This window comes from Leguminivora glycinivorella, chromosome 5 (assembly GCF_023078275.1).
Source record: "Leguminivora glycinivorella isolate SPB_JAAS2020 chromosome 5, LegGlyc_1.1, whole genome shotgun sequence".
Taxonomy (NCBI): domain Eukaryota; kingdom Metazoa; phylum Arthropoda; class Insecta; order Lepidoptera; family Tortricidae; genus Leguminivora; species Leguminivora glycinivorella.
This window is the reverse complement of record NC_062975.1, coordinates 20,685,636-20,701,441: the sequence shown is the minus strand read 5'-3', so window position 1 is coordinate 20,701,441 and position 15,806 is coordinate 20,685,636. Positions and strand designations below refer to the sequence as shown.

At 37.1% G+C, this 15,806-nt stretch overlaps 1 protein-coding gene across 2 annotated transcripts; it reads left to right on the top strand.

Annotated features, from left to right (window-relative positions):
* The first annotated feature begins 2,129 nt into the window (after positions 1 to 2,129).
* On the top strand, positions 2,130 to 14,945 carry LOC125226575 (solute carrier family 46 member 3-like). 2 transcript variants are annotated; one of them, XM_048130574.1, is made up of 7 exons: positions 2,130 to 3,104; positions 3,580 to 3,739; positions 5,239 to 5,340; positions 6,332 to 6,469; positions 8,703 to 8,786; positions 12,213 to 12,369; positions 14,805 to 14,945. In XM_048130574.1, exons 1-7 carry the CDS (start codon positions 2,310 to 2,312, stop codon positions 14,926 to 14,928), a joined length of 1,560 nt encoding a protein of 519 aa, XP_047986531.1. In that variant the 5' UTR covers positions 2,130 to 2,309; the 3' UTR covers positions 14,929 to 14,945. The 2 variants fall into 2 exon arrangements, with proteins under 2 accessions (XP_047986531.1, XP_047986532.1); XM_048130575.1 differs by lacking the exon at positions 6,332 to 6,469 and having other exon boundaries at positions 2,134 to 3,104.
* The last annotated feature ends 861 nt before the right edge of the window (positions 14,946 to 15,806 follow it).

The window sequence follows — 15,806 nt, the reverse complement described above, 5'->3', positions numbered from 1 at the left end:
CTTGAAAAAACCGGATAATGCTAGTCTGGCTCGAACACCGAAAGTTACGTGTACATTTTACTATTTTTTTTCTCACAACTATATTAATAATCATGTACTGATGTATGGTGTAATACGATTTATTTTCCAAATTTCATAGTTTAAGTCAACCGGAAGTACCCTATTAATTTTGACTTCCTTGAGAGTATAGATTTTTTTTCAACTCAATTAACCTATGTACTTAGAAATAAGGTTTTTATACAGCTTCAAGGAACGGTACAGTACCACACCTCGGACACTGGCGATCACATATATGAAAGAGGCGCGTTCCTAGCACAAAGTCTAAGCTAGTGTAGGTGAACGCGTACCATGCTTGTATGAGTGACATATGACAGGTCGACTGTTCGTGTTTTTGACAGGCGGTAACTGTGAGGTAACCGAGAGGGGGTGGGAGGCACTTTCAGCGGGGAGCAGGAGTGGCCATACTGTACGATAGTACTCTTTATTAGTGAACAATAGCTTTGAGTGAGCTTGCCCTACCCGATGACTGTAGTTTTTTAAAGCGAGTGTGTCATTTAAGCATGATATTTTTTGTTTTGTTTTGTTTAAAATCTAGTTAGATTAAGTAGGTTGCTTAGTATTGCAATGTGATAGTGTAAACCACCTAATAACTCCCAGTATGTTACTATTGGTGGGAACCTGTAATTGGCTTTTTGTAACCTAATTAAGTTAACCTTTCTGTATTAATAGCTGTTGGTTCTCCGAACAATAATAAATAAATAAATAAATAAATAAATTATACTGTGACAGTACACTTGAGTATAGGGTTTTTCCGAAATAAAGAATATTGACAAATAGATAAACGGATTGACAAGAAAGTACATACTTAATTGTATAAGGGTTCCATTTTTTCCCTTTTGATTCGAAAAAGATAAAAAAATCTTTGTCATTCAAAACTTTATGTGATTTTCTCAAGTCAGCGTTTTTTCATTTATTAAACATTTCATTTTCATTAATTTCTTATAAAATGTTTCCAGAAAGGATAGATAGATCTTATCACACAAAATTTCATACAAAACGATGTCTTACCACTTCAAGGCAATGTTAAATCACTTGCTGTTTTTTTGAGTTACTTAGCATAAATTTATCTTATTTAGATAGTTTGTAATATAAGTACGTTTACGAACACTGAACCCTACACGGAATTTGTCAGTATACTAAACACTAATAAATTTCTGACAGTTAATCTTAAAAATCAATTTGAAATGATTTATTTTTAACAAATATTAAAAAATAACTATTCGGTCAGAGTGAGTACAGTCGCCATCAGATATATAGGAGCGCCCGAGGTGCTCACAAATATCTGAACACGCCTGTATTGCCATGGCGTTAGAGGCGTGTTCAGATATTTTTGAGTACCTTGGGCGCTCCGATATATCTGATGGCGACTGTACTTTCAGACATAGTCTCAATAAAAAGGGAAACTACACTCTCTGTCTCATTTATAGAGGTTATACTTGACGACAAACCCACCTACCATACACCATTTAAACAAGTTTTAAGAGAGTAGGCTAGATTTTTATAAGAAAAGCCTGCTATGTGACGCAAAACACACGATTTGGAAACATTCACGATTTCTACAAATAGTACAAAATTATCGATATGTATGAGATTGTAAAAATCGGGCACAAACATCTAACACATCTTTTTATACAATATTTCCGAAAATATAGCTATGTGTCATAATTCACATAGCAGGCGCAATTCCAAAACTGCTGTTATAAGAAGATAATGTAGTTATGTGATTTATTGCAGTTAGCGATTATAAGAAGAACATTCAATGTATGGGCATCACATACCTACTTTTGATAAAACCTGTAATACTGAAATGAGCTCGACGCTGTTTTTGGAGCATATGTATTTAGAAATAAGGTTTAAAATGGCATTGAAAACGAAAAATCGTTAAAAATCACATAGCGAATTTTGCACGCGCAGCGACGATATGTAGGTATGGAAATTCTGGGACACTTTGAATTCTGACTTCTGAATACAATTGACCTAAAATTCCCTAAAACAATCAAAAATTTTTTATTGGCAAAAAAAAGAAATGCTCAACTATCAAAATACATTCTATATAAACGAGCGAAGCCGGGTATCATAGCTAGTTCTATATAAATTAAATGGGCATTATTTCGTTTGAATACGAGACTTTTACGTATCTAATAACATTATTCCGATGTTATTTCATTACAAAACCGTGACCGCCAATCCATTATTATATTGTAATATCCACTGCCAGTACTGTTTGTGCAAGTGTAAAGTGAACATTCATGGCACAAAAACTAGTAGAATCACAACATAATGAGCCAGATTTTACCGAAAATGTTACTGAGAAAAAGAAAAAGAATGAGGCATTCAACATTTTTCGATCAAATTTAAAGTCAGCGACATACGAACCTGTACTATTCCTGTACCAATTGTGTTACATGATCACAATCGCAACATCCCAAAACGTGATGCTCGAGAAAGCATGCAGAGTGGACTTAGACCTCGGGAACAACATCTGCACCTCTCTCAGACTTCAGAACCAAAGTGAAAGCCTCAAGCACCACGAAGAAATTCTGCAGAAATATGTAGCTCCCAGTGTCACTCTGAGAACATACACTATTCTTACTGTTCCATGCATACTACTACTATTGACAGGTTTCTTCAGTGATAATACTGGATATAGAAAGGTTATACCTATGATTCAGATAGTGGCACAGATGCTCATTTGCGTGAACAATTTAGTGCAAGTATATTTCATGAAAGAGACCGGCCTGTTTTTCTTTGTGGCAGCTGAAGCTTTGCTGGAAGGGTTGGGAGGAGGGTACGCCAGTGTGCAGATGACAGCCTTTTCCTACATGGCAAAAGTGACGAGCGTAGAAGAGAGAACGTTTAGAATCGGTCTACTGTACTTCTCTCACTCGGTATCTATGCCAGTAGGTCTGGCTATTGTTGGCCCTTTACTGAAACATTATGGGTATTATTGGTGCTACAGTTTATCTGGCTGCTTAAATTTCATAAATTTAATGTACAACTTGTATTGGATTAAAGAAGCGAAAAGAAGTATTGAACAAAAACAGGTTAGTAAAATTTTTAATTAGTTATTTACCACGAATAGTATAGTTCATTCCACCCAATCCTTCCAATAATATATAATATCCTCAATGCACATGTGTGCAAACATGACGACAATAGTAGCGCAGGAGACTACTTCCCACCTACAGCGCTACGTAAGAACTGGTAAGAGCGACAAAATATAAACTTATACACATGTTATTACTTACAATCTTTCTATATTACAGATAATACAATTGATATCGTTGTCTAAACAATGTTTTTATTAAGCCCCATATCGTTCGTTCCCTTTCCTGCACGGGAAGCATGGTCGCGCGATAGACGATAAAATAGCAGGCCGTCCCTATCGCACTATTTGTAAGTGCGATAGGGACGGTCTGCTATTTTATCGTCTATCGCGCGACCATGCTTCCCGTGCTGAACATGTCCATTATATGTACCTGTGATTTTTCCATCTACCCTAACTGAAGTGGTTTTTAGCACGACCGCCGAGGATTCGTCTATTTCGTCCGCCTCTACTTCACCTTCAGTAACGTCAAGGAGACGCTGCGCGTCGTGTTTAAGGATGGACCTAATAATCGGCGCGTACGCATCTTTATCATGCTGGGCATAGTCAGCGTCCTGTTTGGACCTATGTATGGTGAGCTGATGGTGTCTACAAACTTCTTCTTCCTTGCTTTATCCCGGAATTTCACAGACCACAGTGACATTGACACTTGACACTGACAATTTTGTGCTTATTTCTGAATTGATAAGTAACATTGCGTCAATTTTTTTTTCTTAAACAGGCGAAGTGTCACTGTCGGGCGATAATGTTCACTATTGTCAAAGAGAATCGAGTATTATTATTATACTGTCAAAGTAAAATGTGTAATCACAGTGCATAGACTGCTATCTCTCGACACAAACTTAAAACTTTTGGGGGACACCCTTACACAGATCAACTTAGCCCCAAACTAAGCAAAGCTTGTACTATGGGTGTTAAGCGACGATATACATACTTAAATAGATAAATACATACTTATATACATAGAAAACATCCATGACTTAGGAACATCACACAAATAAATGCCCTTACCGGGATTCGAACCTGGGACAGCGGCTCAGCAGGCAGGGTCACTGCCGACTGAGCCAGACCGGTCGTCATTCTTAGGTTATATAAAGCGCCATCTAGCCGAACCTCCTCCAAAGGTGTATCGCCATCTAGGTCACCGTACCTTTTTCTGTATGGTTCTGAGGTACGTTTTTTTCTTAGACTTTATCTGTCTATACGGAGTTACATATCTTTGCTATTGTGAAATAGGTTTACTCACAGCTCATGAAAGGTTTGACTAACAATTTATTAACCAAACTAAATAATATTATAATATTTCTTTAAAAACTTGCATATATTGCACATATATTTGTTCCTGAGTCATGGATATTTTAAATGTATATAAGTATGTATTTATCTATTTAAGTATTGTATATCGTCGCTTAGGACCCATAGTACAAGCTTTGCTTAGTTTGGAGCTAAGTTGATCTGTTTAAGGTGTCCCCAATATTTATATTTATTTATATTGATTTATATTTATATTTATTTTCTCAAACATGGTATGAAATATTGATGTTATGTGCCTTATAATTGGCAGCGAAGTATGACGTTGCAGGTGCGGCTAGGACGATTGATAGATAATGGAATTTCATACAAACCTTGCAGGCCAAGGCCGGCAAAGTCCTCTTTTTTAATTTCCAAACACAGATAATTGTGACATAACATCCAGGTATTTAGCCAATTAAAAAAAACTATAAGGGGCTTTATAGACGTGCCGACTGCAACTGGTACGGGCCCTAGACAATATTTGATTTTGGGTGCGTTTTCATACAAAAAAAAATTTTTTCGTTTTTTTTTAATTTTTTTTTTAACTTTTTGTTTTTTTATAAGCGTATACGGGGCAACAAAGGGGAACGAAAATTCGATTATTTTTGCGCTACGACGCACCGTTTAGGAGATACAGCCATCCAAAGTTACTATTTTCAGTAGACTTTATTTATTTCATACCATGTTTGAGAAAAGCACTATACATACCTCGGCGGGAAATGGGGTTGCCCTTTGTCCCGGCCTCTGTAGTAATGTACTATTATATATTTATATTGCAGGCGAACTATCAGTAATATACATGTCAACGAGGTACCGGTTCGGTTGGGATGAATTGCAGTTTAGCATCTACCAGACATACAACTTTATCATTCATACCCTCGGTAAGTATTTGTGTAGTTTTCTTTTATTTAAAACTATCTCCGTCGCCAGAAAAAGCTTGTTTCTATAATTCCCGCTGCTAGTAATCTCACACTTACTGAGGAAGTGTGTTGAAAAGTAATTTATCGTTATGTAATATAATAATGTGTCTTAAATTTAATCAATAGGATTAAATGGATGTGTTCATGTGAGAATAAAGTCTCGTCATTTGTTATAAAAAATAATCAATAGGGTTGTAGATGTGCTTTGTTGTCCGATATTTTTGTAGTAATCTGACATTGTAAAGTACCATTGTGCGAAATACCTACTCGTTTATAAATAATATTTTAATGACCATTCACGTGTATTTAACAGATATCACGTTATCAGTAGGTGTAACGTTTTTTTCCTAATTTGTAAGGTTGTCTATTTTTAACATGATATACTTATTACATTTTTAAATTCTTCTTCACGTAAAGTTCGCTATAGCTAAATCTATTCTGTTCAAATTTGGAAGAAACACTTAAGAGGAGAAGAACTTAAAGCTGTAAAAAGGAGATACAAAGTTGAATAATAATAACAGCTACAAGGATTTAGGTGAAATTTCCCGCGTGGAAAGAATACTGTATGTTTAAATGGGAAAACAATAATTTCCGAACCGATTAAAAGCATGTTATATTAGTTAGACTAAGGACCAGTTGCATCAACCACAGTTAATAGACACGACAACGTAAAGCAGCAAAGTCAATGGAAATTGTCATACAAAAAAATGCCAATACTAAATACAGCGACAGACGGTTTGGTGCAACACTTAAAGCTCGGCCACACATGCGCGTTTTGATAACGTATGCGGAGCGGTAGCGGACGCCGACGGGAACTAACGAGCGCGGATTGCGAGTGGAAAGCGCATCGCTATCATTGCGCTCCGCTAACGCTACGCTATCAAAACGCTTTATGTGTGGCGAAGGCTTTATACATCTACATCTTTCCCAACCACCTCAATTATTGTTCCAGGTACTGTATTCTCTCTTGTCGTATTCAGCAAGATATTGAAATGGCACGATTCCTTGCTGGGCATCATTTCCACGACCAGCAAGATCATTGGCTGCTTTGTATACTGCTTTGCGGCTACGGCAATGGTATTCTACATGGGTTTGTTATTTTCTCTGTATCTTGTTTTTTAATGCATGTTAATTATAAGATATAATGTTTTGAAAAGAACTGGCCCGCCGAGTTTCTTGCCGGTCCCATAGTGGATACCCCCTCCAACTGAGGGGGGACTGAAATCTTCTCGAGGCTGAGGCGTAGGGTTAGAGCCGGTGTAGCTTTATTCGACGTTCATATGCGCATTGTAATATGCCTACTTGGAAAATAAACGTTTAATTTTTTTCATTTCATTTCTATTAGTTTTTAGTTTTTAACCAAAATTATACCGTTTTGTACACAGTAGAATCACTTACGGGTCGATGCGGTTGACTAGTGATGTGTGCACTACCAGTGTCTCTCAAGATGCTGCATCTGATTTATGTATTTATATTATAATCATGTATTATTACCGTAGGACCCTCAATCGGCTTTAAAATCCTTTGAGTCCCATATTACGTACGTCCTAGGGCCCCGGCCCGTTTCTCGAAAGGTACAAGCCTTGTATTACATGTGCTCGAACTGTCAAATCGTATGGGTTGTCATGGAAACACACTTGTAATACAAGGCTTGTACCTTTCGAGAAACGGGCCCATTTAGCATTCTTCTTCTAAATATATGAAAAGTCAATGTAATTACACATTCTTCTCGTCTAAGATGCACACTGCGCTACACTCATACAACAATAACGTTTAAATAAAATAAAATAAGATTCATTGCTTTGGAGATACACGACATTCTTAAGACGCAACAGTGTGCGTAGTCGAAAGCAGAAACGCTCACGAAACGGTCACGATAATATCTCTTTCGAAGCTACCTATCTATCTCTATCGCTCTTGCATATTGACGCGACAGAGCCAGACTACATTTCTGCAGCGTTTCCTGGAGGTGTAAATTTTCCATACAAACTCCTCGACTCGGGGGTTTTCGACTATTTCCTTCCTTGTTTTTGAAGCCAGAGCAATGATTTTTTCAACACATATTTAATTTTATTTTATTATTTTTATCTGTGTCGGACCGTTTTGATTATTTTGATATTTTGATTTTTAAAGAGCCCATCAAAAATTTCCAAGAACGGCCTTTTTCATTATGGTGCAAAAAAGTGTGATATTAAAAATTGATCACAATTAGCCTAAAAAACTAAACGTTCCGACGCAGATAAAGTATTTCATTATTATTCAGATTCTCAAATTTCGTTCTGATTGAAGTTTTGGAGGAAGAAACAGTCGAGAGCGGCACTTGGATTTTAAACATATTTTGCAATATCTGTCTTTTAACTGAGTTGATGGTCATTTTTTTTAAATCTAGTTAATAACACGAGTATATTTAACTAAAATTCCCAAATTGAAGGGGAGGCTCCTTTTCATTTTAGCATTTTCGCTCCTGTTGCGTCTTAAGCAACAGATTGATTGTATATCGAGTACGTCACATATTTTTACACGTGTATGTAACACAGTTTGTAGGTTCGTTAAATAACTACGTCCTCATGACGTCTATATGTATTTACGACTTGAGTCTTTTATTTGCTCAGATTTTACGACTAAAATTAATCTTCAATACATAATTATTTGAATGGAATATATGATTTGGCAGTATGTTTTAAAGATGATTCATATATTGATCGTAAGACCTGCCTGTTGTCATGTTTGGAGGATTAAAGAAGAGTGCACGCAACGGAAATGAGAATGTTGAGATGGATGTATGGAGTGACTAAAATGGATCGGATTAGGAATGCATGCATTAGGGTAAGTTTCAAAGTAGCGCCGATGATGGAGAAAATGAAAAGTAGATTAGCGTGGTACGGGCATGTACAATTGTACAGTAGAGTTCAAATATATTTTCTTCATCTTAATTAATCGCAATAAGGTGAAAAAATGTGCAGTTGTGCACATATTTATGAACTCGACTGTAATGAGGAGGAATAAATTCCATTTCATCATCATCATCCTCCTTGCGTTATCCCGGCATTTGCCACGGCTCGTGGGAGCCTGGGGTCCGCTTAGGCAACTAATCCCAAGATTTGGCGTAGACACTAGTTTTACGAAAGCGGCTGCCTTCTGACCTTCCAACTCGAAAGGTAACTAGGCCTCATTGTGATTAGCCCAGTCTCCTCACGATGTTTTCCTTCACCGAAAATCGGCGGGCAAATAAAATATATCAAATGACAATTCGCACATAAGTTCCGAAGAAGTCATTTCATTGGCAAAATTAATTAATTCAACGTAATATTTTTATTTTACAGCTCCTTTGGTTGAAATATTGAATGGAACGTCTCTTCTAGCGATGAGATCCATAATGTCAAAAGTTGTGACGCCTGATGAATTAGGTGAGTAGCAGTTGCCGAAATTCTCGTGATAGTTACGAACTGTTATCAGGCACTCAATATTTTATCAAATCCTGCGCATCTATCATGTGATAGATAATACGTGTGTGTGTACATAATTACGTATGTACGTACCCTTAGCTAGTTCCACAAACGCTTACGGTAATATCATTATCCCTATCGCACAAAAACTTTCTCGACAAAAAAACTAAATCAAGTTCAAATTCTGTCTGATTGATTGAGATAATACAAAATTTAGTATTTTGCTTAACCCAATTTATAACTACTCACATTCCAACAATTAATAAATTTGTTTGTATTTATTTATATTTGAAAATAACAGACTACAATTTTCCACTATACCGGTATAGCGTTTACTTTGAGACAATCTTTGAGTAAAAAAATAAAACACTATAATCGAAAAATGGAAATTGTTGCAAAACGGTATACGATAATACAATAAAAAGGATTTAAAGGAAAATCTAGCAAGCTACTTGTGTCCTTAGTTATAACTAGAATGAAAATAAATATTATAAATGAATAACAAAAGATAACCTGAAATAGCCTGACAATAGAAATCCCCATAATTATCTATTTCAATTCAAATACTTTATCTTAATCCAGCAATAAATTACCTAGTTCATAGTAAGTGACGTCACTTCGGAAGAAAAACAACTTGATACTTTATCTCCAGCCGGTCTAGCCGAAATGACAACCGTTGACGCTAGATGCCGATCGAAACGTAGTTTGGCTCTGTCGCGCCAATACGGAAGAGCGATAGAGATAGGTAGCTACTCGTACAATAACGATATCATCGTAAGCGTTTGTGCTTTTGGCTACGCACTCAGAACGTTATCTGTCAGCACGCTAACCTATTAGTACATTTATTTTATTTGTTTATATATAAAATCAAACCAAATTCCAATAGAGAAAAAAGTACGCAACTTGTGACGATTTAAAACGCGACCAAAGGGAGTTTTCGATTTTGGATTGTGTCGCTTAACTTAAAACTAGGGTAAATCCATTCTGCTATTTATAAAGGTTATTTTTTTTTCAGATTATATATATATTTTTATATTGGGTTGGTAAGAAAGTAATGAGCGAATCATAACCAATATTGTAATTTTTATTTAATTTATTATTTTAATCATTTATCAAAAATATAACGGCCTTCGTTATCTACTACTTGTCTCTATCGTTCTGGTAAAGAATGAATAGCATCGGCGAAGAAGTTCTTAGGGTTAGATTCAAAAAACTCAGCTGTGTACTGTCGTAGATGGGCTTGATCATCGAACTTTTTTTCATTCAAGGCATTGCTTAGCGATCTGAACAATGCGTAATCCGTAGGTGCCAAGTCTGGAGAGTACGGTGGATGAGGTATCACTTTCCAACCTAGCTCCAATAGCTTTAGCCGAGTCACTTTTGCAATGTGTGGGCGAGCATTGTCGTGTAAGAAAAAAACTTTAGCATGCTGTGGACGATTCTGACAGATTTTTTGGTTTAAATTTTCAAGCTGATTACAGTATACTGATGCGGTAACAGGCATTTCACTTGGTAGGAGTTCCCAGTGAATAATACCATGAATATCCCACCAAACGGACAGCATAACTTTTTTCGGGTGAGGCTCTGTTTTTGGTGCCTCTATTCCTTTTTCGTTTGGAGCTAGCCACTGACGTTTGCGTGTGTGATTTATATATAAAACCCATTTTTCATCTCCAGTGATAAGATGGTCCAACCAGTTGAATGTGCGGCGAAAAGACAGAAGTTGTATGCAGATATCGGCACGGCGGTTTAGTTGATCTCTATCAAGTTCGTGCGGTATCCAAACACTGTATTTGTAGTTTTTTCCCAACTCGTGTAAATGTGTTTCTATGGTGACATGAGAGCAGCCTAACTCGGTAGCAAGAGTACGACTCGTTAGCCTCGGATTTCCTTCAATTAAGGTTTTTAATTTGGCTACATCAATCTTCACCGGTCGACCAGACTTAGGTTGATCTGATAATGAAAAGTCGCCACTACGAAACCGCTGGAACCATCGTTTCGCCGTGGCCTCAGACACAACTTCAGGAGCAACACGCTGACATATATTACGCACTGCTTCGGCGGCTGAATGGCCAGACTGAAATTCATATAGTAAGCAATGCCTTACATGCACTTTTAATTCGTCCATTTTCTTCCTTATATTAGCTCGGCGACAGCTAGTGAATGACTGACGAGAAACTGTGCGACTCGCCCTTTATATACTTTCGACCATAGAAGATTCTAGAACTCTCTCAAAAATTTTATGTGGAATTCAATCGATCGCTCATTACTTTCTTACCAACCCAATACATAATCAACCTTAAAACAATAGATTTAACCGAGAGAGCGACACAATTTTCTTTTCCGTATTTGTTTCGTAATTTCGTGTACTAAAAACCTAAAGCCTAGATTTTCATGGCGAAATTTTGTTCTAAACCATGCTTTGAAGCTATTTTGAAGGAGGAATTTGAGAGAGTTCCTGAGTGTAATCCCTATAAAGGAATTTATTCCAATGATGAGCACATAAGAGTTTCGTAACGTGGCTATCTCTCGGTGTTTTTTTTCTATTTTTTGTTTTCCAATAAATTCATCACGGCGTTACACGAGTCCCGGTTCCAGTTTAAAACTACAAAATGAACAAATGTATTATATCATCATTTCATTTCGTATTTCTATTGTAACAATAAAAAAAATCCGTTTAATTACCACTTAAGGAAGAGTGGCGCCCCTTAACACAGGTATTTATTACTTAAAAAGGGGCACCGACACTTAAACTGTGTGTGTCTTTCTTAAAGAGAATAAAGAATTTTTCCCCTCACTAGCTCGGAAACACGTGTTTTGTCCTTTAATACCAGCGGGTAAAAACGCATTTTATCCACTGGTGGGTCATATAATTTGACCTTGAATAAAGTAAAATTAACTATTTTAAAATTGATAAAAGTAGGTGAATCTAGTTATAAAGATGATTTACCACCTGTGGAAATACTGGAAGCAGTGATAAACGCATTTTTTGCGTTGTAGTTTCCTCGCTATAGTGAGGGGAAAAGTTTTGTGTTACACTCGGGTGCAAATGTATTTTACTTCTCGTGTGTTAAAAAACTCGCAAGTTCAGGATTCTATTCTCGAACCACTCGCTTCGCTCGTGGTTCAACTATAGAATCCTTTCACTTGCTCGTTTTTCAATTCCACACTCGGCGTTAACATACAACTTTGCCCCCTTGTATAGATACAAATAACTATTACATTTTTATTTTTATCATCATCATCATCTTATCAACCCATTATCGCCCACTGCGTAGGCCTTTTTAGTACACTTTACCCTCTTCTAGTACACCTCTTCTCCCGGTCCTGGGCTAGTCTCATCCAGTTGTGACCCGCTATTATGTCATATTTATGTAACTTCTTCAGGTAAAGTGAACTCCATATTTGGACTGACGGAGAACCTGATGCCTCTGATCTACGTGCCGCTATACACCACAGTGTATACCCACACTATGGAAGTACTGCCAGGCGCTGTGTACCTCATGGGAGCTGGCTTGTCTGTGCCAGCGGTCGCGGTTTTCGTGTAAGTAAAAAATCCCTTAGCTGTTCAAACTGTATTACTGCCTTCCTTAAGGGGCTGACAACACCCAATTACGCAAAATTGATGTGTTTTTTTTTATTCTATATTAAAAATCTTACATTTGTTCATACACCAGAGTGCCATGAAACCTGTTACTTGCGCAGTTTTTAAGACAAACTATTAGTTTTAGTAAGGCGAGTAAATAATATGTTATTATTCATTATATTTCAACGAACATAGCCGTACTCGATACGATATTGCAAAGATTGGTCTCGAGTTCGATGTCGTTCAATTATTCACTTAGTTGTCTTTAAATAAAATTACAATAACATAAATATACAGCCATATCTAAAACACTAACGAAACATATTGCAGATTCCAGTCCAAACTCCTGTAGGTAAACGTGTACCATACCCGTATGCTTGTATGACTGAGATATGACAGGTCGACAGGTGCCGTAGCTGAATGGCATTTCTGCGACGCGAAACGAAAACGTATATTTTTAAACTAAGTAATTTAAATTTAGTTCTTGTGTAATTCTAGGTTAGATAATAGTATTAGTTGGAGCTCGCTGCATTATATGAGAGAATGTTATGTACTCCGTAATTGTCATATATATCAGTACTTAATGCCTGTTTGAATGCTTGTTAATGTAATCTACAATATATATGATGTGGACGTACTTTTATAATAAAAAAAAAAAAAAAAAAACGAAACGCCGCGAAAGGTAGTCTGGCTCTGTCGCGCCAATACCCAGGAGCAGTAGAGATAGATACAAACATACATACATACAATCACGCCTGTATCCCATAAAGGGATAGGCAGAGCACACGAAACTACCAAGGCTTCAGTGCCACTCCTGGCAAATAAGGGGTTGAAAGAAAACGAAACTGTGACATAGGTAGATGTGAGAAAGATAGATATCTACGAGAATTTCGTTTTGTGAGCGTTTAGTGAGCCTCTGTGCCATTCGGCTACGGGGCCTGGTCGCGTTCTTGACAGGCGGTAACTGTGAGGTACCTGAGAGCGGGTGGGCGGCACTGTCAGCGGGGAACGGGTGTGGCCTTACTGTATGATCTTTATTAAACTGTGACTCAGGACACTTGTATGAGCTTCAATAGTTTGACACGCACGCCGCACTTGACTTGACTTGACTTGCACCGCCTTGCTGCACGCCAAATATGTGCGTGCATTCAAGCCTTACACTTAAGTAGATTGTCTTGCTAGCTAAGTTAAGTACTTAGTGAGTATCAGGAGTTAGTTCAAATCTCTACCTCAAAGTTTATTAAATTTATTAAAGGTGCGTACACTGAGAGAAATTTGCATTGTGAATTTAACAAGTTCGACTTGTTGCGGTTTATCCGTTTGAATCAGCCAAACGTATGTAACAATATGTGTCAGGTTGTTTTTATAAAATCGACTTGTTGATTCAAATATATTGCCGATTCAAATGACAAGTAGCTTGTTCTTTGAACCAAAGAGCACGTAGGCGCTATTTTAACCAAAAAAACTTGTTGAACGATCATGAAAACTGGTTGTATTTTCTCTCAGTGTAGAAGTGGTGCTAATACTAGCAGCAGCCGATGGAACTAATTTCATTTATATAAGATGTTAGGTACATAGCACTTAGCGCATACCTTGCTTCTTAATAAACCCCTGAGAAGTGGTGCAGGAGAGAGTGGAAAAAGGGACCATGGGAGAAGTGAGATCAGCTTTGTATTTAATAGGTCAGAAAGTAATGGTTAAAGACTACAGGAAGGACAGCAGGCCGCTCTTCTCTTGGGTCTATGGTTCTAGACTTTCCAGAACGATGCGAACTGTCAATCGAACTCATTTGTTTTTCATACACAGTTGTCTTCTTCTTCCTCGTTCCCTCAATGCTGGGGATCGCGACTACAAGTAGCGTGTCTCCATTGAACGCGGTCATAAGCCATGTGGACTGCACGATATAGGCTGCCGCCAGTCGACTTCTACACACAGTCAGACCATCTCTTACGAGCCCCACCCCAAGCGCGTTTACCATTCATTCACACGTCAGTTGTCATGTAGCTTACAAAATGATATTGAATATAGTTTATTAATTAATTAATAGTTTCAATATACCTATAACAGTGTACTGTTAAACGTGTACGTTTACTCCTTATTAGATAAATAATAATACATTATGAAGTTTTGCCAAAAAATCGTTAACATTTATTTATGAAGTAATAATACCTATATGAAGAAGGAAAATTTGGATATATAATACCCGTACATCTTGTGGACTATTTTCCATAATATTTTTCCGCATAGGCATAAATCGAAAATTAAAACTTTCTTTCCTGTGATTTTTCATCAAAGTGTGAATACAATGTCAAAAGAGGATAAAATAAACTTTTTCACGCTCAACCTACTTTCCTGTTTAAAAATCTAAATTTAATTTTTCCTCTTCTTTTCAGTTGGCTGTTATGTGAACACAGAAGAGAAGTACGTCGGTTAAAAAAAGAAGAACGTGGTGTTATGGAGCCCCTTAATAGAGACGCAGAAATATCTTTCAATATAGATAATAAAGAAGCTGGATAACCCAGTGACATGTAGTATCATTTTTTATGTTTAGCCGATCACCAGATTTAAAAAATTTCACATTTTTGATTTGATGCACCATGTATAAAACTCCAAATGAATGTCAAATGAAACCAAAGTCTTGCTATCATAATACAGCAAATGACACCAAAACAATCATCAAAACTAGTTTACCTTACATATGTTAGGAAGAGCCAGACTGCATTTGCGTGCGAAACTCAGTTTTGATCGGCAGCGGCACGTAGCGCCAACGATTGTCATCAAGGCCTTCACCTTCGGGCATCTCAAGCTATCTAACCAATTTATCATACATTTACATTGGTTTGATTTAACAATCAGTCCCTGACATATTTTCTTTTTTTTCTTTTCTTTCTTTTCTTGTTTTTCTCTTTTTATTGGGGATACCTCACACAGATTAACTTAGCCCCAAACTAAGTAAAGCAACGATATACATACTTAAATAAATAAATACATAATATACGTAATATACATAGAAAACATCCATGACTCTGGGACAAATACCTGTGCTCATCACACAAATAAGCCCTTACCGGCATTCGAACCCAGGACTGCGGCTGAGCAGGCAGGGTCACTACCGACTGAGCTAGACCGGTCGTCATGCATTCCGACATTGCACTAAAAAATGGCGCAAAAATCAAATATTTTTATTGAAATTAAACCTTTACCCCTACGTACAAATAGATTTAATAGTATCCACTTTTACTGTACATATTTAATCAATTTTAAGTGTTATGGGCCGTCGATGATTTCGTCATCATCAAGGTTTAGGGGAGCCACGCGTTCTATGAAGGCAATTGGGCGGTGAGCCCCCTACATTTTTCAAATTTGGCGCCTTTTTTAGTGCCAGGATTTGGTTG

Coding starts and splice junctions, on each gene's coding strand:
- LOC125226575 (XM_048130574.1), top strand. CDS start 2,310: ATGGCACAAAAACTAGTAGAATCACAACATAATGAGCCAGATTTTACC. Junction 6,470..8,702: donor GGCAATGGTATTCTACATGG/GTTTGTTATTTT, acceptor TTTATTTTACAG/CTCCTTTGGTTGAAATATTG. Junction 8,787..12,212: donor TGTGACGCCTGATGAATTAG/GTGAGTAGCAGT, acceptor TAACTTCTTCAG/GTAAAGTGAACTCCATATTT.